The sequence below is a fragment of the Phyllostomus hastatus genome, unplaced genomic scaffold, assembly GCF_019186645.2.
Source record: "Phyllostomus hastatus isolate PE091 unplaced genomic scaffold, TTU_PhHast_1.1 phas_contig_196, whole genome shotgun sequence".
Lineage (NCBI taxonomy): Eukaryota > Metazoa > Chordata > Mammalia > Chiroptera > Phyllostomidae > Phyllostomus > Phyllostomus hastatus.
Window position 1 is genome coordinate 3,841,951 of NW_025333709.1, and position 21,926 is coordinate 3,863,876.

General features: G+C 57.9%; 1 protein-coding gene across 1 annotated transcript; it reads left to right on the forward strand.

Annotated features, from left to right (window-relative positions):
* Positions 1-11,414: 11,414 nt before the first annotated feature.
* DRD5 (dopamine receptor D5) lies at positions 11,415-18,344 on the forward strand. The gene has a single exon (XM_045834598.1). It carries the CDS (start codon positions 12,327-12,329, stop codon positions 13,740-13,742), a length of 1,416 nt encoding a protein of 471 aa, XP_045690554.1. The 5' UTR covers positions 11,415-12,326; the 3' UTR covers positions 13,743-18,344.
* The last annotated feature ends 3,582 nt before the right edge of the window (positions 18,345-21,926 follow it).

The window sequence follows — 21,926 nt, forward strand, 5'->3', positions numbered from 1 at the left end:
CTGACATCTGGTGCGTCTTCTTTCAGCCGCGTGCTGCGCCCGGTTCTCTCCGTCGTGGTGGTGCTTGCACTCGCCAGGGGCGAGGAGGCTGCACCGGTTTTGTGTGCATCCCCCCCACTTAGCAGCAAACCGGCATCAGCCTCCCCCCCACGTTGCTATACGTTCTTCGCAAATATCATTTTAATGCGGTACTGTAGTCTACCGAGTGAACGTGTCATCCTTAACTTGGTTTCCTGTCGTTGGCTTTAGAGTGTCTCTCACTTCTTGTTTTTTTTTTTTTTTTTTGTGAGTGGCCCTGTGAAAGCCAGCCGTGTTTGTAGAGCGTTTTCTGTGCTGAGAACTGCTTCTGTGAGAGGTGCCCTTGAGGTCAGGATGCCTGTACGTACGAAAGGCTGGAAATATTTTAGAGCCTCTTAAGCAATGTTGGCACTTGGGAGGCCTTTGTATAGGTTTTTTATAGTTACTCTAACATCATAATAAAGTTAGTTTACTTACTAGAAATACGAATCGTTTTTCACCTGAGTGTTTCTACTCCCCGCCGCCCCCCCCCGCCCTGACAGCACAGGCAATTGAGACATTGAGAAACACTGAATTTTTACATGACTAAAACACTTCATGTTCATTTTAGGTTAAAAAAAAGTAAAAAAATGGGCAGATAGATAAAAACAAAAGTCAAACATCACCCTGCATCTCTTCTGTGTAAGGTAGTGTGGGTAGGAGGCTTGCTCCCCAGGAGAAAGAGGGTGATGTTTGCAGACATTTCCCATGGCCACCACTAGGGGGTGCTACTGAAATGCGGCTGAAGATCTACCACGCACAGGCGCGCCCCTACCGCAGAGAATGGATCTGGCCCCAAATGTTAAAAGTGCCGAGATTGAGAAATTGCTGTTAATTTTGGGTACCTAGGTACCTGCTAGTACACACACACACACACACACACACACACACACACACACACACACCCAGATGAATGGATTGTTTATATACACTGGATTTGCGTGTAACCTGCCTTTTTTCCCCTCTTACTACACCAGCGTGCTCCTTAACTATATTCAGGTCCCGGGGACATGGATTCTGACACTTCTGTGTGCATAAGACTCATCTAGGGAGCTGTTAGGATCGCTGCCCTCCCACCCATAAGTTCAGCTTCCAAGGGGCTGGAGTGAGACCGGACCTCGACTCCTCTTCCCGTGAGCTCTCCATTGCAGGGGCCGATGCCCCAGGCACCCAGCCCATCGGGAAAACCTCGTACTCAAGTGTTGCAGGTTCGATTCCCAGTCAGGGCACATGCCTGGGTTGCAGGTCATGACCCCCCAGCAACCGCACATTGATGTTTCTCTCTCTTTTTCTCCCTCCCTTCCCTCTCTAAAAATAAATAAATAAAATCTTTTTAAAAAAAATCCCCTAAACCTCATACTCACCTGCGGCGACCTCGCCAGAGGGAGCCTGTGCATCTGGGAGTCTGACCTCATCCATCCCCCACCTGCCATCAAGCCAGGATCGACCCTGTGTTTTTCGGGTACCAGGAGGGGCAAGGGTGTTGCAGGTGGACACCCAGGGCCACACCCAGCCCCGGGGGCCCCTGGGTGTGCATGAGAAAAGGCGCCCTTCCCACAGGACATGTCACACACCCTCAGACTAACGTCTGCCAGCATTCCCCTCTGCATCCATGCCTGGCAGCCAGTGGGACTGCTTGTCTCTCCACTGCGGGCGTCAGCCATTAAACCCAGCTGGAGCAATTTCTGCCGCCTGACCTCACCACGTGACCATTGCACCCCAGGGCCTGCCTCTAGGGAGGCCCAGCTCCGTGCTGACCTGCGCAGGTCAGCGTCCCTACCTGGTCTGAGCTTCTGGACAGCACCATTGGACATCTTTAAAACTCGTTGCCTTTCCTCTCTGTTGTCTTTAGAAGAAAGCCAGCATGGTAAAAACACCCATCAAACAATCACTTGAGGATATGTGCACAGAACAGTCCAACAGCTGACAGAGTATTTCATTTTTCACCCAGTTATAAAATGCTGCATGGGGCTTGAAGAAAACAGCCTGGGTTTCTGCCCTGAAAGTGCGAAGCTTTGCTGTGGAAGAGCAGGGCCAGCAGGGGGCGCTGGTGCCCATCATTCTGAGTCCTCTCCTGAGCTTTCAGGTCCAACGAGGCCGGTGGTGGTGGACCTGAGGGTAACCCATGGGGGAGGGGTGCCCTGTGCCCGGCTGCATTCTGGCCACGGCTCTGGACTCCTGTGGTGCGAGTTGGAGGTGGCTGTCCCCGCTTCCAGGTGAGGGTGGACAGGATTCTGAGCTCTCACAGGAAAGCTGAGATCAGCCAAGATGGTCCCCCCACCTGCCCCCAGGCCTCCCGCCTGCTGACTCCCTGTGCAGCAGCGTGCTCGCCCCCTCTGGAGGCTCTGGAGGAACCTGGTGGCTGCTGGGGTCCCCAGCTGGAGGCTGGGGTGGACTTGGTGCCCAAGCTGGGGCAGCTGGCAGGGAGGGCCCCTCCACAGGGTGTGACGGGGAGTGACTGTGACATTAGCCCCCCTCAGGGCAGGCCCTGGGGGACCACGATGGGGTGGGGACAGGAGAAGGACACCTGCCTGCAGGGTTTTCATGCTGCAAAGGGATGCAGATTCTGGTGTGGTGTTTCAGCCACACGAATAACAGACAAAACACTGCAACACAGGTAGTAATGCCAGCTGTCTAAAACATGTAAATTAAATCAAGTCACCGCTAACATCCCTGTAATGGCTGCCCGTGGCTTTTGGAAGAAAGTGTTCCACCGGGATCTTCATGATGTGGCCTCTGGTGCTTCGTCGTCTCCTCATGCCCATCTCTTCCTCTGCCCCCCCTTCCCCAGGCTCCCCCCACGGGCACGGCTGCAGCCATGCGTGCCTCCCTTCACTTTCTTGAGGACGCCGAACTCTTCGGCACCCCAGGACCTTCGCACGTGCTACTTTCTCTTGGGAATGTGTTTCTCTGGCCCCTTGAAACAGATCTGTCTGTCCCTTTCTCATCCTTTAGGCCATGCGGAGGGGCCCCTACACAGCGAGGCGAGCCCCGGTCATCTGTATAACCATGCTCGCTGTTAGGCTTCCCCGTGGCCCCCTTTGCCAGAGTTTGTTTATTTGTCTGTGCTCGTCCCTCCTGGGGAGCACTCTCTGCCTTGTGAAGGTAGGGACTTGGGCTTTTCCTCTCCCAGGCCCTCACCACACGGGTCCCATGAACACGGGTCACTGCCCTCCCAACACCACCAGACTGGTGCAGGGCGTGGGGACGCGCCAGGGACACGTGAGCTCCATGATAGGGGTGCTTTCTGGAGTGGTTTTTAGGACCTGGGCAGAGGCTCTGCCTGCTTCTCCATTCTCCTTTCATCCCATTCACCTTTAAGGCACGAGGTGGCCCTTTAAGGCTCATCGGTAACAGAGTTCAGAAGAGCATGAATCAGGATGTCCGCCCCTCTGCTCGCCCTGGATCACGAGGGGAGCAGTGGGACCCAGCTCTGCAGAGGCTTGCAGGGGGGCTGTGCCCCCCCACCCCCCCAGGGAGGAACCAGCCGCCATTGGCTCCTTCCCGCAGCGCCAGAAAGTGGAGACCTGTCTGCGGAAAGTGCCGCCCACGTGGCTCTGGCAGGGGTTTCTGGAACTCCAGTTTCGGGTAATGGGTTTGAGCAGAGCATAACCAACCCACTGCATCCTCGTCGGAGGTGGTTTTAGAGGTGGGCACGGGAATGGTTCCAGACCAGGTGTTGAGAAACTGTGGCCCCTGAGCCAAGAACGGCTTTTACATCTTTAAAACGTTGGGGAATAAAAAGCACAGCAGAGATATCATACGCTGCAAAGACGAAATATGGCCCATAAAAACCTATATTGTTTACTCTTTGGCTTTTTATTGAAAACGGTTGCTGCTCTGACAGGGGAAGACAAGGAGGGCCTCTGTCTGCCGGAGAGCCCGGGAAGGGTTCTGAATGGGATCAGGTCTGCCTGTCTTCCCGCCCGAACCTGGTGATGGGACGCAGCCGAGCCCAGGGAGCCCGTGGGAGGCGAGCGGCGGCTCCCAAGGGTGCCCGTGCCCTGGCGCCTGCAACCTGTGACTCCGTCTGTCGCCTTCTGTGGCAGGAGGACTCTCAGATGTGATTGAGCCCAGGATCTGGAGGGGGAGAGATTCTCCCGGATTGTCTGGACGGGTCCCATGTCACCCAAGTGTCCTTGGGGAAGGAAGGCACAGGGGCGGGCAGTGTGACCACAGAGGTGGAGATGGGAGTGGTGTGGCCACAGGCCGGGGAATGCCGGCAGAGCCAGGAGCCGGTGGAGGCGGGCTCAGGTTCTCCAATCCCCCCCCCCCCCGCCTCTGCGGATGGCCCCGCAAACACTTTGATTTATGGCAAGCTCAGTAAGACTCATTTTGGACTTGGCACTTCTGAAACAGTAAGATAAATTTGTGTGTTTTCAGCCACTGAAACAAACTGTACAAACTTAATCTCGGCTCCCTCTGCTTTTCCCCACTCCCACCCCACCGCCCTGCTTCAAGTCACTGCCATCTCCTGAGGGTCGTTTCTCCGACTCATCCACTGTCCCCGCCCGTCCCCCACCAAGCCCATCCTTACTGCTGCTGTGGCTAGAGTGACATTTGAGAAAGGCGAGTGTGCTCATGCTCCCTTCCCTGCTCTGCCCTGCCAGTGGCTTCTCCTCGCTGTTGGGACGGAGGACAGAATCCTGTCCTCGGCCCCTGGGGTCCTGCGTGGCCCTTCTCGTCCACCTCTGCAGCCTCGTCCCCGATCACCCTGTGCTTCCCCTTCCTCTGGGCACCTCGCACCGACCAGCTTCTCCGAGCTCCTCATGCCGTGCTCCTTCCCTACGGCCCCAGGGCCTTTGCCCCAGCCGCACCTGCTTCCTTTTGTCCTCCATCTTCCTCTGAACAGGTTTCTCAGGGAAGCCACACTCGCCTGCAGGGCAGGCCTCCCAGTGCCTGCCATGAGCTCTCGCCACACCACCGAGCTCTCCTCCGAGGAAGCTGCACTTCCTTCCAGTCACGCAGATACCTGTGAAGTGGTCTGAGTAGCAGTCGTTCTAATTTTTCTTTTTCTTTCTTTTTTTTTTTTGCTGCTGCTGTTGTGAAAAATTTTTTTAAAGATTTTTAAAATTTATTTTTAGAGAGGGAGAAAGAGAGAGAAACATCAATGTGCGGTTGCTGGGGGCCGTGGCCTGCAACCCAGGCATGTGCCCTGACTGGGAACTGAACCTACGATGCTTTGGTTCGCAGCCCACGCTCAATCCACTGAGCTATGCCAGCCAGGTTAATTTTTCTTTTGTCTTTACCACTTAACTGGAAGCCTCAAGAGGGAGAGACAATGTCTGCTTCCTTCCCCAAGTGCGTCCCCACTGGGTGCAGGGGAAGAGCTCCACCTACAGTCCTCGCTGAGCTAATGAATGAACGAATGGATGGGTGGGGAGTTAAAGGCCTTTTGAGATAAAAAAGGAGAGCTGAGAAATGGTGTCAGTACCATGGAAAGCTTGGTCAAAACACACGGATTCATTTCCTCTTTGGCTGTACAGGTTAAAAGTGATCCACCCGTATTTTGTCGTGTATAATGCCCACCCATGTTTTTGGCCCAAACTTTCAGGGGAAAAAATCTTTTAATTTCTTAATTCAGTTTTTATTTATTTATATTTAGATACTTGTTTTTTCGTATTATACAGGAACTTTAGCATTTATTTTTGGACATATCATGGTACAAGAAATTTTATATAAGAAATAATTACAAAACAAAAGGTATGAAGTACAAGAAATTTCATGTACCGGTAACAAATTTACGATATTTAGGCATCGTAGAAGGCCACAGACTCTTCATCACTGTCAACTTCAAAAGTTATTGCTTTAGCCCTGGCTGGTGTAGCTCAGTGGATTGAGCGCGGGCTCCGAACCAAAGTGTCGCAGGTTCGATTCCCAGTCAGGGCACATGCCTGGGTTGCAGACCACGGCCCCCAGCAACCGCACATTGATGTTTCTCTCTCTCTTTTTCTCCCTCCCTTCCCTCTCAAAAAATAAATAAATAAAAAATCTTAAAAAAAGAAGTTATTGCTTCTAACACACAAACATAAATAAAAGAATTAAAAATGCTTCCCTAGATACGGAATTAGTACTTATTTTTCCCTCAAAAATGTGGTCGAAAAAGTGCACCTTATACACAGCAAAATGCATGGCTTTGGAAAGACTCTGCCCCCTGCGGCCGCCTTCCCCCGCGCACCACCCTAACCGAGCTCCGGAGGGACGAGGCACGTGTGGTCTCCGCAGGGGGGCTGAGGGCGGAGTTGCGGGGACCGCCCGGGAAACACAGACCGTGACCTCCGGGGGTGGGCGCCGCGTCTTCACAGCCAGTATTCCCACCGTGGGCGCGGGCTCGGCCCGCGCAGGAATGCGCCGGGACTAACTACCGCACACCCCGTCCCCTGCCTTCCTGCGGCGACTCCTTCGCTCGCTCGCTGAGAAACCCCCGCTTTTGGTTGGAGGCCGAGGCGCCCGTCCCAGGGCATGAATCACGTTTGTTGAAGCCCAGCCCGGGCGTTCTGGGTGCCCTTTTGCCTCGTACTCGAAACCGTTTACAGCGGGCCTGTAGCCAGGGCCGGCCGTGTGATTCACCTCTGGCTCGGGAGACAGAGGTCCTCCGCAGATTTTCCTCCCTGGTGACAGGCGGGACACGCCTGAAGAAAAGTCCCCCTGACGTAGCTCTCCCTCACTCTGCTCCTGGAGTTTGAACTTCGCCATGGTGACCGGGGCTGTGACGGCCATCCAGGGACCGTGGGGCTCCAAGGGCACAAAGCCACCACGTGGGTGAAGGCAGAGCATTTGGGTGGAAAGAGGACAGAGTGGGAAGAACCCGGGTCCCACTCACATCGCTGAGTGTGTGTGCCCCACCCCCTTGCCTGCTCCCTCTTAAGTTCTTAACTAATTGTTCTCCTTGCAGACGCCACCAGCGGGCGGGTGTTCTGGGCCAGCTGAATGCATTCCTAATCAATGCATGTATTTAAAGTTTCTTTTAATCTACCCGGCTGGCGTAGCTCAGTGGATTGAGCTCAGGCTGCGAACCAAAGCATCGTAGGTTCAGTTCCCAGTCAGGGCACATGCCTGGGTTGCAGGCCACGGTCCCCAGCAGCCGCACATGGATGTTTCTTTCTCCCTCCCTTCCCTCTCTAAAAATAAATAAATAAAATCTTAAAAAAAATTTCTTTTATTCTGAAGTCATTTCAAACTCAGAGAAGATTCGTATGACAAAGAACTGTGGCTCCTGCCCTGCACCCCAGTTAAGAGCAAGCCCAGGGGACCCCCTCCCGGGAATGAGAACCGTGAGCCAACAGAACCCGACCCGCCATTCGGGACGATGCTTTTTCCCCGCCGACCGCAGGCCGCCAGGGAGAACCGACGTCTGCTGTTCACGCCGTTAAGACTGGGGGGCTGTTTGCTACTCAGGGTCGCGGTAACCAAGCCGGGCTGACACCGACTTCCTGTTTCCGAAATACAGCGTGCCACTTATTTATAATATCTCTGCATAGGGTCCCTGTTCGCATTTCAACGCTTTCCAGTTTCAAGTACAGCCGACAGCCACTATTATTTTGTACTGGTTTCAGGTGTACAGCATGGTGGTTGGACAGTGATGTAGTTTACAAGGTGGCCCTCGTGACAACTCAGGTTCCCCCCCCTCGAGCACCCTTACTGCAGTGTGACAGCATTACTGGCTGTGCTCCCTGTGCTGGGCCCTGTGACTGTTTCCTGACCACCCATCTGCACTTCTTCACCCCTTCGCCTTTTTCACCCGCTCCCCCCACACCCCTCCCTGCAATGTCACCATTTCCGAGATAAGGAGACTCAGGCTCAGAGAGGTTAAGAAACTTGCTCGAGGTCGTCCCAGAGCTAGTGAGCCAGAGAGGAGGGATTCGAACCCAGGACCGTCTGACGTGCAAGCCCGCCTTCCTTCCTCCATCCAGGCACGAGTGATCTCATCCTGCCTGAAGGGGCTGCTTTTCGCGTCCCTTGTTTCCGAGTCTGGGAGAGGGCAGGGCCCCAGGCCCCGACCTTTGGGTCTGGAGAGGCCTCAGCCCTGTGAGTGGGTGGGAGGCGGCTTCCCCAGCCTCAGGGATGGGTGCTGACCGTGGGCCGGCGCTATCTGTCTGGGCCTCGATAAGCCACGCCAAGTGTGTCAGCGGGGCCGTGCCCGGCCAGCAGCGAGCCAGCCTGCCTCGGGGTGGGCTGGCCTGCCCTCTGCCCATAGTGGCTGGGGTAGGAGTGGCCGCTGACCCTGCTGTGGTCTCTGGACTGAACCACGGGTCTCGGGAAAACAAATCCTGTGAACCCCTATCTTCAGAAGAAAAGGGATCAATGACTTTAAATAGAAGAATATTGGGATCGGGGGACCCCGGCATGCTAAGAAGTTCCGAGAAAATCCTCTCAGTGCGATGTTGCAGGAGCTGAACTCCGCGAGGATCCCTCCCTCTGAGGAAGGGCAGGGTTCTGGCTGGGATCAGATAAGAGCCACGGAGTTTATCGGGAGCCGATTAGCTGTCCCGGAGCTGAGAGTCTGAACTGAGACGAGGCTGGGCTCGGGTGTTGGCCAGAGACACTCCTTGGTGTTCAGCTGTTTGCTCTGCCCAGGTCTTCTGAGAAGTGCGGAGAAGAGCCTGGGGCAGAAGGGGCAGCCCGCGCTTGCCCTAGACCGTTGTCCCCAGCAGACGGGCTGAGGCAGGAGTCCTGCCTGGGACGGAGGGGGAGGTGCGAGCCGTGGCTACCTGCTGGCTGCAAGGTGTTGCCTCTGGGTGTGCCTAAGGGCTTGCTGATACAGAGAAGACCTGGGCTAACAGAGGAAGAGTCTCAGGGTTCTGAGGATCTGGCCTTTCACACACGAAGCCTCATGCCTCTGAGCCTTTGCACATGCTGTTCCTCTGTGTAGCTTCCCCCCCTGCTGCCCACCCCAGACAGACAGCCGCCCCACCCCGCCGTTCTCATGCCACCACTCGGCTCACACACCTTGCTTACTTTTTGTGCTAGGCAGGGCTTTTTCAGTCGCAGGCGACGAGGGAAACTCCACTCAGACACGTGTTAGCCAAAGGGCGGTTTAACGGCTTTCGTGCCTGCAGAGACCGGGCTGTGCCCGCAGCCAGAGGCTTAACACCACGCTTTTCTCTCCAAATGAGACCCAGTTCCTTGACGGAAGAAGTTCAGCGTCCAGAGGACCCGACAGCCATGCGTGGCAACGAATGGCAACAACACAGTGTCACAATCGCTGCGAGAGTAGGCAACACCGGGGTCCCCGGAGCACAGGACCTACTTGGCCCAGAGGGTCAGGTGGGCTCCTGGTCTCTGCTTGCCGGCACACTGGCTTCCTCCCCTCCTCGCGTCACTCCCACCCGGAGCGTTAAGTCTTGGAGGTTCTCTCTCCGCACTTGGCTCCTTCTGCTCCTTGTTACGAAGACGAACATAGTCTCTTCCTCCTGCAGCCTCTCCCGTCCAAAGACGCGTCCACTTTCTGACTCCCCATCCCAGAGCCGGGGCAGAAGCCTCCTTGGAGGGCAGCCCCGGCAGAGAGGGGCACAGGTGCAGCCGGGGGAAAGGCAGAGGCTCGGAGCCCCCGCCCCCCCCCCCGGTAGAGGGCCTACGTGGGTCTCCTCACACCTGCCTGCTAAACCGCTGTGATGAACCCACTTTGCAGGCGAGGAAACGGAGGCCCGAAGATATCACGTAACGTGCCCAAGATCCCTGTTCCTGCTGGCCATGCTGTTCCTTCTCTGTTTTCCTGTTTGTCCACTTCGCCGTGATTCCGGCCCAAAGAGGGATTTCCCCAGGGAAGCCTTCTTCAAAGATCTCCCCCGGGTCCATCCCTCGTAATGCTCTGGGTACCACTTCTTCCTAGCACGTGGGACCGCTGTCAGTGTCTTTGACGGTCCTCAGGTCAAAGTCTGTCTCTGACGCTAGACTGTGACCTCGACGAGGGAGAGGACAGCACACATATTTTTATGCACTCTCGCGTGTCCCGTGACCAAAACAGCCTTTGGGACACAACAGGTGCTCTGTAACTATTTGCTGAATGAAAGACTAAGGAACCGAGACCCAAACCCCTGTCTCCAAAAGCGGAGCCGTTTTCTGGCCTCGCGAGCTGGTGTTCTCCGGGACCAGGGGTGGGGGGCGGGGATGGCGCTCACCTGGGGTGAGGAATTCCCCCCCAGGACACCCATCAGGGAAATGACAGTGTGTGTGTGTGTGGGGGGGGGACCAGTAGTGACTGGACTCTAGGCTGTCTACAGACAAGGAGGGGTAGTAACAGCCGGAGAAGCAGGGGCAGTGAGCGAGGTCAGGACAACCGGACACTCGCAGGGCCTTGCAGGACTGTCTGAGGCTCAGGGGCCGCGGGGAGCGCCTGAGGGCTCTCTGTCGGAGGGGGGGGGATGACACGATTGTAGGTGCATTTGACAAGAAGGGTCACTGTGCCTGCCATCGAGTGGAGGGTGGACAGAGGCTTGCAGCCGAACTCCCTGGTGCTGGAGTGCACCACCCCAGGGGAGTGTCGCCGTCAACCAGGGTGGGGAAGCCCTGGGCCGGGACATCCGTGCCAGAGAGGAGAGGTCCAGCTCCGGGAGACGGGGAGGCAGGTGGCGAGTGTGACTCTCCAGTTCTGAGTGCAGACATTGGGCAGATGGCCTTGCCCACTCTGACAACAGAAAGCAGGGTGGGGGGAGAAGGGGAGACAAGGAGGGGCTGTTGAGGGCTGAGTGGGTAGAGCCTGAGAGCTGGGACCTTCAGGCGTTGCCCCGGTGGGAGGGGGGCAGGACAGGCGGGTCTGATTTGGAGGGACCAGAATCCAGCCCCTGCACCTGGGCCCCTCAGAAGGTCTCAGACGGAACCTCGGAGCAAGATGGCACCTCCTCCATCTCTCCCCAGCTGCCTTTCGCTGAGCTTAACACCAGCACGAGACCTGGCGGTTCACAGACAGAACTTACCAGCTGGGGAGGCGTGGTGAGATCCTGAAACACCTTTCTGGTGTTTTCCCACCATTACAAAAAAAAAAAAAAAGATAATTCAGGCTTTGGGCCGTCCATTCAAGCCTGCTCCCTCTTCCGTGGCGCACCAAGGTGGTGTGAGGCCGCCCCTCCCAAGGCCGCAACAGCCTTGCCAGGAGGAGGCTCCCGCTGCTGGGGGCTCCCTTCCTCTTCCTCGTGTCCCCCAGGTTCAGGGCAATCATCCCCCAAAGGACAAATGGCTCCAGGGTTGGGGTGGTGGTGGGGAAGCGGACTCTCCCAAGAGGTCAGGTGAAGACCCCGAATCTTAGAGTGTGGAGGGGAGTTTGGAGAGGTTCCCAGGAGCCCTGCCTCCTGTGCAGGCGGGGGCGGGGGCGGGGCGGCGGAATGGGGCAGGTGGGCCTCGGCTGCACGGCTTCCCCGAACCCTTTCACCACCCGGAGGGGTGGGCATCGTTACCTCTTTCTGTGGGTGAGAAGACCAAGGCCCAGGGTAGTTCGGTTCAGACTCAAGGTCGCACAGCCAGGAAATCAAGTTTGAATTGGGACCCAGGTCTGTGGGAAATCCAGAGTCGCCCCCTTTCCCCTACCTACAAGCGCTCCCGCGCCCCCCAGTCTAGAAGCCAGTGCTTCCCCCGACTTCCCACCCCTCCCCTCCCTCCCTTTCTATTCCCCAAACGCCGCCTGGGCCAAGGCCGCGCGCACCGGGGCTGGGCCGGACCTCTTTATCTTACTGGGGCGTGTTCTCCTCAGCTCGCCGCACGGATCTGCCACTGGAGTGCCCCTAGGACCTGCGGGTTCGCCCCGGACTCCAGCCGGCAGAGCGCGGACGGGGAAAGCGCCCAGGCACCGGTGGGGCGGGTGCGCTGGAGAGCGGGGAGCGTGGAGGCGCGTGGGCGGGAGCGCGGGCCCCCGGGAGCCGCCCGGGACCCACGCAGCGCTCGCCCGTGCCTGCCGCTCCCGGCCCCCGCCCCCTCGGTGGTGGCTAGCTCTTCGCTTCTCCGGCTCGGAACCCGACACAGTCTCCGCGGCTTCCCGGCGCCGCCGCGCGCTGCGGGCTCCCAGAAACCGCCCCGCGGGCTCCGGCTGCTTCCTGTCCCCAGCGCCGGCACTGAAGGGGCGCAACGCGGCCACCAACCCGGAGGCGCTTGAGGCGAGAGGGGTCCCCGCGCGAGCTGGGGCCCCGGCGCAGCTCACGGTGAGCGTCCCCCAGGGCTTGAGGATCCCGTAGCCACGGGTACCCTCGCGCTACCCCCGGGTGCCCGATGGGGCCGCCCGGGGGGCACGGGGCTGAAGTTGGGAGCGCACGCAGCTCACCCCCGCTGCGGAGTCCGACATGCTGCTGCCGGGGCGCAACGGCACCGAGTGGTTCGGGCAGCAGCAGCCAGCTCCGGGAGGCGCCCTGGGGGGCTCGGAGGAGGCGGCACCACTGAGGCCCGCGCAGGTGGTCACCGCCTGCCTCTTGACCCTGCTCATCATCTGGACCCTGCTGGGCAACGTGCTGGTGTGCGCGGCCGTCGTGCGCAGCCGCCACTTGCGCGCCAGGATGACCAACGTTTTCATCGTGTCTCTGGCGGTGTCCGACCTCTTCGTAGCGCTGCTGGTCATGCCCTGGAAGGCTGTCGCTGAGGTGGCCGGTCACTGGCCCTTTGGGGCCTTCTGCGACGTCTGGGTGGCCTTCGACATCATGTGCTCCACCGCCTCCATCCTGAACCTGTGCGTCATCAGCGTGGACCGCTACTGGGCCATCTCGAGGCCCTTCCACTACCAGCGCAAAATGACCCAGCGCGTGGCCTTGGTCATGGTCGGCCTGGTCTGGACCCTGTCCGTCCTCATCTCCTTCATCCCAGTCCAGCTCCATTGGCACAGGGACAAGACAGGCTCCTGGGGCGAGGTGGACCCGCCGCCCACCCTGGCCAATGGGACGCCCTGGGAGGAGGCGGGGGAGCCGGAGGTGCAGGCAGAGAACTGTGACTCCAGCCTGAACCGGACCTACGCCATCGCCTCCTCGCTCATCAGCTTCTACATCCCCGTGGCCATCATGATCGCGACCTACACGCGCATCTACCGCATCGCCCGCATGCAGATCCGCAGGATTTCCTCCCTGGAGAGGGCCGCGGAGCATGCGCGGAACTGCCGGAGCCCCGCGGTCCCTACGCCCGGTGCCAGCCTGCGGGTATCGATCAACGCGGAGACCAAGGTCCTTAAGACCCTGTCGGTGATCATGGGGGTCTTCGTGTGCTGCTGGCTGCCCTTCTTCATCCTGAACTGCCTGGTCCCCTTCTGCAGCGCACACAAGGGGGGCCCTGGGAGGAGGTTCCCCTGCGTCAGCGAGACCACCTTCGACGTCTTCGTCTGGTTCGGCTGGGCCAACTCCTCCCTCAACCCCATCATCTACGCCTTCAACGCTGACTTCCGGAAGGTGTTCGCCCAGCTCCTGGGGTGCGGCCGCCTCTGCTCCCGAACCCAGGTGGAGACGGTGAACCTCAGCATGGAGTTCATCTCCTCCAACCAGGACACTGTCCCCCACGAGGAGAGGGCGGCTGCCCACAGCCACATGATCCCCAACGCGGTGACCCTGGGGGACAGGGAGGTGGACGAGGTGGAGGGGGGCCCTCTGGATCGCCTGGCCCAGATCTCCAGGGCGCCCCCGGATGGTGACCCTGCCGCCAGGTCTGCCTGGGAGCTGGACTGCACGGGGGAGATTTCATTAGGCAAGACAATGCCTTTCACCCCGAGTGGATCCCATTAAACAACGTAAGACATGCCCTTCGTGGATCTACAGAACCGCACAGACCGAAAGGAGCATGCGGAACACGGCCGTGGCCGGGCGGCGCGGCTGGTTAGAGCGCCGTCCTGTGGGCCAGGGTTGCAGGCCCCATTCCGGTCAGGGCACGCGCGGGAAACAGCCAACGAATGCATTGTATTCGGAGCAACACAGCGATGTTTCTCTCTCTCTCTCTCTCTCTCTCAAGTCAATTAAAGAAACTGTTAAAAAAAAGGAGCATGTGGAGCACACGCACTCGCGTGTGCCGTGTTGCTCATCTCCCCCCCCCCACCCCCCCGGGTGTCGGTTGGAGCCTCTGTGCTCAGGAGGCTCCCCCACTCGGTGTGCGGCTGCAGGAACCGGCAGGCGCCGTTGTTGCGAACTCAGTCGCACGCACCTCCGCCTGCCAGCTGCGGACCAATGGTCCTTTCAGAGGTACTGTTTGGGTCTTAAAAAGAAAAAGAAGGAAAAGTGGGACTCGGCCTTTACAAACTATACTCCGCCCTCCCCTTTTAGGCGAACGGATGGCTTTTCCGGCAGCGGGCTCCGCGTGCGCGTGCTGTGCTGATGGGGCGGGTGGCCCTCCCCTCCCTCGCGCCCTGCGGCCGGAGTGCACGCAGCATCTGCTCTGCGTGCCTCACCCACAGCCGAGGAACCTTCCTGACCCGCTCTGGGTGCAATAAACACCAACTGTGCGTGCGATGGGCTGATGACCTCTGCTTTGGCCAGGCCGGCTTGGAGGCTGGCTGCCGGAGGAATCACGAAGCGTGATCCTTCCGAAGCTGGGAAGGTGTCCCGGAAACACACGCTGGTTTTCCTTACAGACAGCTCGGCCCTTAAGGCGCCCTCGGGGCCGAGGGACCTCGGAGAGCTTTCGATGTCTCGGAATGTTTCTTTATGAGACGCATACATCTCGAGTCTCTGCTGAAAGCAGCTTCAGGGCCGTGGCGCGTCAACTGTGGACGTGGCAAGGCTGGGCTTCTCATGCTTTTTTTTTTTTTCTTTCTTTCTGGGTTGGCAGCTTCTTTTTAAAATGATACAGCGCAGAACCATTCTTCGATTCCCACGCAGTTTCCGTCAGTTCCGTGAGAAGATGGTCTGGAACGATAACCAGACCTTTCTCCACCTCGTCTGCCGTGTTGTGGAGTTACGTGGCTTTTGATTAACCACGCTTCCCGAAGGACTTTGACGTGTGTGTGCTGATAAGCTTTAGGCAACAAAACCCGTTTTTTTTTTATACGGGAGCTTTTATTTGTAGACAACAAGAAATGAGGGGACGCATTTTAACGAAAAAGGAGGAGGTAGAGGTGACATGTGAGTGAACCGAGAACTGGAAGATCTGGTGAGCGAGGTGCTCCCCCAAATGCACTTCCTCCGGAGCCAGGCCCGCTGAGCGTGGCTCGCGCCCATCAGACCTAAATGCGGGCGTTGTTAATGGAAGTGCACGAGATGTTGACCGTGGAATTTCTTGCAGGCGGCGTGTACTTTGGAGCAGGCTCATCAAGGGCAGCTCGATCAATCTGGCTCTCTTTCAGGATAACTTTATTGCCTGGCTCCTGAGCAGCTGTGTCCTCCTGTTCACTGGGAAATGCGCGGTGCCCGGCCCCTAATGCCTAATAAGTATTTGCTGAATGAACAGCTGACTATTTCTGGAACGGGGAGAGGGAAAGCAAACCCCATTTGGTACCTTAGTTTCCGTAAATGACTCGGTCAAACTGACGTGGGAGTCTGAGGTCTGTGTTCCGTGTTTGGCCTCTTGTGAACCGATGGCTGAGTGCACCATTAGGGAAGCACGGGGCCAGCGCCCAGCGCCCTGCTCCACGTTTCAGGGCGTGGAGACGGCTGTGTGACCTTGAATGACTCGGCCAGTCTCTCCGGGCCTCAGGTTCTGCCTGCGCCTGTAAACTGAAAGACCGACCCTGTGTGTTTCCCCCATTGTGCTCCCCTCCGCAGCTGCTCAGGGTGGGTCTGGGGCGGCACAGCGGGCCCGGTGTCTGTTTTCTCCACGGGGCTTCTCGGAGCTTTCCCTGTGCGTCATGAAACCGCAAGCAGGAGGCAATTCTGCATTGTTTCCCCGATGTCTTTGACCTTGCGAACCCTTGTTAAAGGTGGACTTCCTTCTTCCTGGCTCCCAGGAGGCTGCAATGTCAGGGAACACAGCCTGAGAAATCCCCGTCGACCAGGAAGTCTCTAAAATACAGCCGTTCCAGAGAGGCTGTGAGAAGCAAAGTCTTTCGTGGGAATGTTCTAGACCCCAGTTCAGATAATCTCTGTGCCAGGAACGATGATGGGTCAGGGGAGGACTTTGGAGACCCCTTCTGCAAGATATCATTCTCTATGGTTATTTACAGCTACTACGTGCTGGGTGTTCGTCACACGCTCTGGTGTGCTGGAACTTCCCTTCTAGTGGGGGGACAAGCAGAGGCACCCCGCTCTGCTACGGAATCTGGGGTGTCCCGCCAGGCGGTGATAGCCGAGAGCCGCTGGCCCAGGAACAAATCCCGGGGTTACAGCTAGGTGAGTGTAGTGATGAAGCTACTATTTATTTAGGGTGGTCCAGGAGGGCCTCTCGGAAGAGGCGTGAGGAAGAGAGACCCAGAGGAAGAAGCGAGGTCGGAGCAAAGCTTGTGTCCAGGCAGAGGGAATGGCGTGCGCCAAGGCCCGGGGTGGGGCGGCTTTGGCACGCCCAGGGGAAGAGAAAGGCGGCCTGTGTGGCTGGAGGGCTGTGCGAGGTCGGCGCTGAAATGGCAGGCTCTCTGCAGACCCCTCCTGTGCCGGGGGGCCCCTCCTGTGCTGGGTGCCCCTCCTGTGCTGGGTGCTGCTTCCACGCCACATGGCTTATGCTTGCAGCCCCGGGTGCAGGCATTCTGATCGCCCCATCCCACAGGTGAGGAAATGGAGGCACCAGGAGGCTCAGTCACCAACCTGGGGTCACAGAGCTCATGAGGGGCTGAGCCGGACTTGAACCTGGGCAGCCTGGCCATGGAGTCTTTAAGCTGCCCAGCGGTGGTGAGAGGGGGGCTGCCCTGGCACCCCCAGGCAGCAAGTGCAGAGTGCCTGGGCCAGAATGTTCCCTGTTCACGGTTTAGCTAGCTGGTTACTGTGGTGTCCCTCTGTCCGCAGGGGAGCCCACCTTCTCTGTGCACCTGCACTGAGCGCTCCTTTGTGGGGAGCACAGGCAGCAGAGGGCCGTGGGCGAGGGCCCGGGTCCTGAGCCCTTCCGTGGTGGCCAAGCGCTGTCCTGATTCTTGTTGGGTCCGCACATCAACCTCAGGTGCCATTATTTTTCCATGTTGCAGATGAGGACAGCGGGGTTCCGCGAGGGTAAGCGGCTTGCCCAGTGTCCCACCACTAGGAGGCGGTGGAAGCAGGGGTTACACCTAGGCCGGTGGTTCTCAGGTGGGGTGATTTTGGCCCCCAGGGGACATTTGGCCATTTTAGGTTGTCACAGCCGAGTGTGGGACGCTCCTGCCATCTAGTGAGTAGTGGCTGGGGGTGCTGCCAGACGTCCCACGGTGCCCTGAGAGGGCTCGAGCCAGGTGACCGGCGTCCAGGCCCCCGCTGCCTGTCCACAAAGCCACGCTGCCGGGGCTTTGAGACTCCACAGCCCCGCAAGTGAAAACCACGATGAGATCCCGCCTCGCGCCTGTCAGGATGGTGCCCTCAGTAAGCCAACAAGCAAGCGCTGGCGAGGACGCGGAGAAAGGGGACCCTCATGCACGGTTGGTGGGAACGCAGGTGGGTGCAGCCAGTGTGGAAAGCAGTATGGGGTTAACCTCAAGAAATTAAACATGAAACTGCCTTTTGAGGCAGTGATTCCACTTCTGGAAATATATCCACAGAAACCTGAAGCGCTAATTTGAAAGAATGCATGTGCCCCTTTGTTCATCGCGGCATTATTTACAAAGCCAAGATTTGGGAGCAGCCCAAGTATCCTTCAGCGGATGAGTGGATACAAAATCTGTGGTGTGTTTGCACAAGGGAATAGGACTCAGCCATAACAAAGGAGGAAATCTTACCCTTTGTGGCAGCGTGGACGGACATGCAGAGCATTATGCTAAGTGAAAAAAGCCAGTCAGAGAAAGACAAGTACCATGTGATTTCACTCGTATGTGGAATCTAAAGAACAAACTGAACTAACAAGCAAACTACAGACAGACTCACTGATAGACAGCAGGCTGGCCACTGTTGAGGAGGGTGGTGGTGTGGAGGGGTTGAGCAAAAAAGAAAACAGAGAAAGAATTCACGGACACAGACAACAGTGTGGTATTTGCTGGAGGGGGGAGGGGGAGAGAAAGGGGGAGGAGGGGTAAATGGTGATGGGCAGAGACTTGACCTGAGCGGGCGAGCACACGGCGCAGTGTGCAGAGGACGTGTTGTCGGATCGTGCACCTGAAACCTGCGTGATTCTGTGAACTAGTAAAACCCAAACTCCACAGCCCTGAGCTCAGGTGTGAACCCTCCGCGCCCCCTAGTTTTAGTGGAATGTGGGCACCTCTCTGGCTTTAGTTTTTCCAGCTGAGAAATGCACACACCAACCCCACAGGTTTGGGCAAAGATTCAAAGTGAATATAACACTGAGGTTAATTTTGTGTGGTTCTTCTCTTTTATTCTTTTTCCTTTCTTTTTTTTTTTTTTCCTTTTAAAAGATCTCTATGGTCTGACACGTTTGAAGAAGGCTCCGGGGTCCCTGAGCTTGGGTAGAGCTACCTTGTCCTGGAAGGTAATGGCTGTGACAGCCGAGACGCGTCTCATCTCCGCTGTCCCCTCCGCCTTGAGCAGTGGTGTCTGGCACGGAGTAGGAGCTCACTAAATGTTGGTCCCTTCACCTCGATGTGCCACACACACACACACACACACACCTTTTTTAGGTGCTGCAATTGAGTGAGCGTGTCCCAGGGTGGCGTTGCCCATTGGCCTGGTGCAGGGGGGCGGTCCTCACATTTGGGGTGACCAAGGCCTGCAGGGCTGAAAGCCACACAGGATGTGTGATCATCACGGAGCACACGCCAACGCTCCGTTATACCCAGCAAAGCGTGTCCCCAGTCTTCCCCGGAGCTCTCAGCGCCCACGAGGACCTGCCAGGCTGTCCGGTAAAGAGAAGAGACCGTTGACCATGAGCGGGGTCCAGAGGCTCAGCCAAGTCTCTGAGCCGGAGAGAATCACCCTGAATTTGGACGTGGCCTTCACGCCGGCGCCCTCGCCGCCACACCGGGCCCAGAAGAGACGGGACAACTGGTGAGCAGGGAAGTGCTTCCTCAAACCCGAGTCCCACTCTCCTTGTCTGTGCCTGGCTCTGGGTGACGGCAGGGACGACCCGTCCCCACCTGCGGAAGGCCCACGGCCTGGTCGGGGAGGCATGGAGTGGCGGTGAAAAAGCGACCCTTTGTCGCTGGGGAACAGCAAGGACCCCTCGGCTGCACCCACCTCTCGGAGGTCTCCCACACGGTCCCGCCAGCACGGTGGCGTCAGGGCAGGCGCACTTCTTACACAGTGGCTCAGAGCACACCGGCGTGTGCCCGAGACAGGGAGGCCCAGGTGGGCGCGGAGCTTCCTCTGCGACCTGGCCTCTGTGAACCACAGGGACTCAGGGACTCCTGAGTCCGCCAGGGAGAGCGGACCTCGCCTTCTGGGTGGGAAGGGTGTCAAGGAGTCTGCAGAAGAGGTGTTCTACAGTTTCTGTGTATTAAAAAATTATTTTGACATAATTTCAGGCTTAGAGAAAACTTGCCAGATATTACAAAAGAATTCCCAAATACCCTTGATTCAGGTCTCCCAACCATTAACATTTTACTGAGTTATTTGTTCTCTCTCCATTTAAGACACGAGGCCCACTCACCTCTGAATACTTCACACTTCAGAGCCCTTTTTCCCATAGGCCAGGGATTTCTTATCTAACCCACAGGCCTCATTCAGACCTAACCCGCACGCCCGATCACCAGGCCCACAGGAAGGGATTTGCCAGGAGGAATGCTCAAGGATGCACATGCCCCTCCCTCTACCACTGCCTTTTATCTCCTTCCACAACTCCGGGCCAAGTTCATGATCTCTGTCCCCGAAGGGCCTCAGGGGCAAGGAGAGAGAGCACCCGGGGCAGGTGAGTCCTGATAGTGCACTCGCCAGGTACGTGCTGCGTGCGCCGGCTTAGTGCCGTTTCGTGTTCACACGCAAATCCAGGGGCAGGCGGGCTGGGCAGCACTGCTGTGCAAATGACAAGGCGGAGACTCGCCCAAGGTCGCACAGCGAGTGTGGCACATCGGAGATGCGGACCCAGCCAGGACCCCAGAGCCCGCTGTCCCCCTCCCCACCTGCCACCTGCCTGGGGTGGCTATGTGACTCAGGCTTCTGTGGGGGAGGGGCAAATCCCCCTTCTCCTCCTGGTCCTTATGGCCGGTGGAGTCATCAAAATAACGTAAAGTAGATGCACTGGAGAAAAATCAAATCTGCTGCGTGTGCCCCGGGAATTCACACAGACTTGAAGAATCACAGAGACAGCATACCTTGCAAAGGTAAGAGGAGGTCTCTGCGTCACTCTGGACCAAGAAGGAAGTAAGACAATTCAGTTACAGGGAAACGAGAAGAGTTAATGTTTAATAAACAAATGTTTGCAGGGCCGTTTGGAGAAAATGGGTCAGGAGAGGACTTTGCCCGAAGAGGCCCCTCCCATCGGCCACACCTGGTGCAGGTGAGACCGCCCGGAGGTGCTAGCTCCTTCCGGCGGGGCACCCGGCCTACGTACATTCCTGTGGACAGCGAGAGGGATGGACAGACGTCCTTCCCCAGACTCCCGGGCCGTGAAAACAGCCACCCTCAAAGAGTCAATATTCCAAAGGGGCACGTTTCAGGGTGGCACACTCTGCTCCCCTTCACTCCCTTAGGCCTGATCCTGGGGGCGCAGGGGGCCCTCAAATATTCCGCCAGGCACGCCCATCTGTGTGCTCTGAGGCAGCCCTGGGTGCCCACCCCGTGAGGTTCGGAGAGCCTCTCTCTGACTTGAACACTGTCACCGGTAGCTGCCCCTGGACCACTGCCCTCCCCCACAGCTACGAGAGGCCCGTGGTCCTCGTGAGCAGGGGGTCCCCACTCATCGGAGGCATGGAGTGGAAAGTCGACCAGATGGCCCAATGGGACAAGGGTTACCTTCGGTCTCTCGGGGGCGCCCCACCAGCATCCGGCTCGCTGGCCCAGCGGTGCCCTGCACAGCGGCACGCCTTACCTCGCCACCAGCGTCAGACGGTGTCCCTCTGGTTCCGGAACTCTGACCCCCACAGGCCTCTGGGTTTGGGTGTCCGTGGTCCGGGAGGAGCGGACGCAGTGAGGAGGAGGTGGGTCTGGGGGGCGGTGGGAGCTGCCTCCTGTGGGTGGGCTCGCATGCCAGTCGGAGGGGTCAGAGACGGAGAGCCCGAGGCCAGTCCAGCAGGAACGGGTTCAGCAGTTAGAACCCTCCTGCAGGCAGACCGATCGGACAGGGTGTGCAGAGGGTGAGAAAGAAGAATAAGGGTTATGGAGATGGGAGACTGTCTGCTGGCTGAATTTATTCTGTGCTGGAGCGAGGGGTGGGGGGCTACTGGGTGTTAGGACTGAGAACACAAAAAGAATTGGTGGTCCAAGGTGGGGCGGCCACCAGTGCTCGCCCTGGTCCCTGGGGCAGGCTGAGGAAGGGGCCCCGGAGACGATCACATCCCGATTCCCGGGACCGTGAGTGCGCCTTACAGGGCAAAAGGGTGAGCGTTACCTCCTAGGTCAAAATACGTGATGAAGCCCTGGCTGGTGTAGCTCAGTGGATTGAGCATGGGCTGGGAACCAAAGCATCGCAGGTTCAATCCCCAGCCAGGGCACATGCCTAGGTTGCAGGCCATGGCCCCCAGCAACCGCACATTGATGTTTCTCTCTCTTTGTCCCTCCCTTCCCTCTCTAAAAATAAATAAATAAATCTTTTTTAAAAAGTAAAGAAGTTTAAAAATAAAATACGTGATGAAGATAAGGATCTCGAGGGGGCGAGGCTGTCCTGGGCTGTCCCGCAGGCCAGGCCACCACAGGGGCCGAGCCGGCGTCTGCTGGCTAGCTCCTGTCTCTGTGTGCTGCTTGCCCCTGGGCTGCAGGCTGAGGGGGCAGCCTGGACGGCTGGCTTGGCTGTGGGGTCCTTCCCGGCCCCTGCAGACCCACCGA

Coding starts and splice junctions, on each gene's coding strand:
- DRD5 (XM_045834598.1), top strand. CDS start 12,327: ATGCTGCTGCCGGGGCGCAACGGCACCGAGTGGTTCGGGCAGCAGCAG.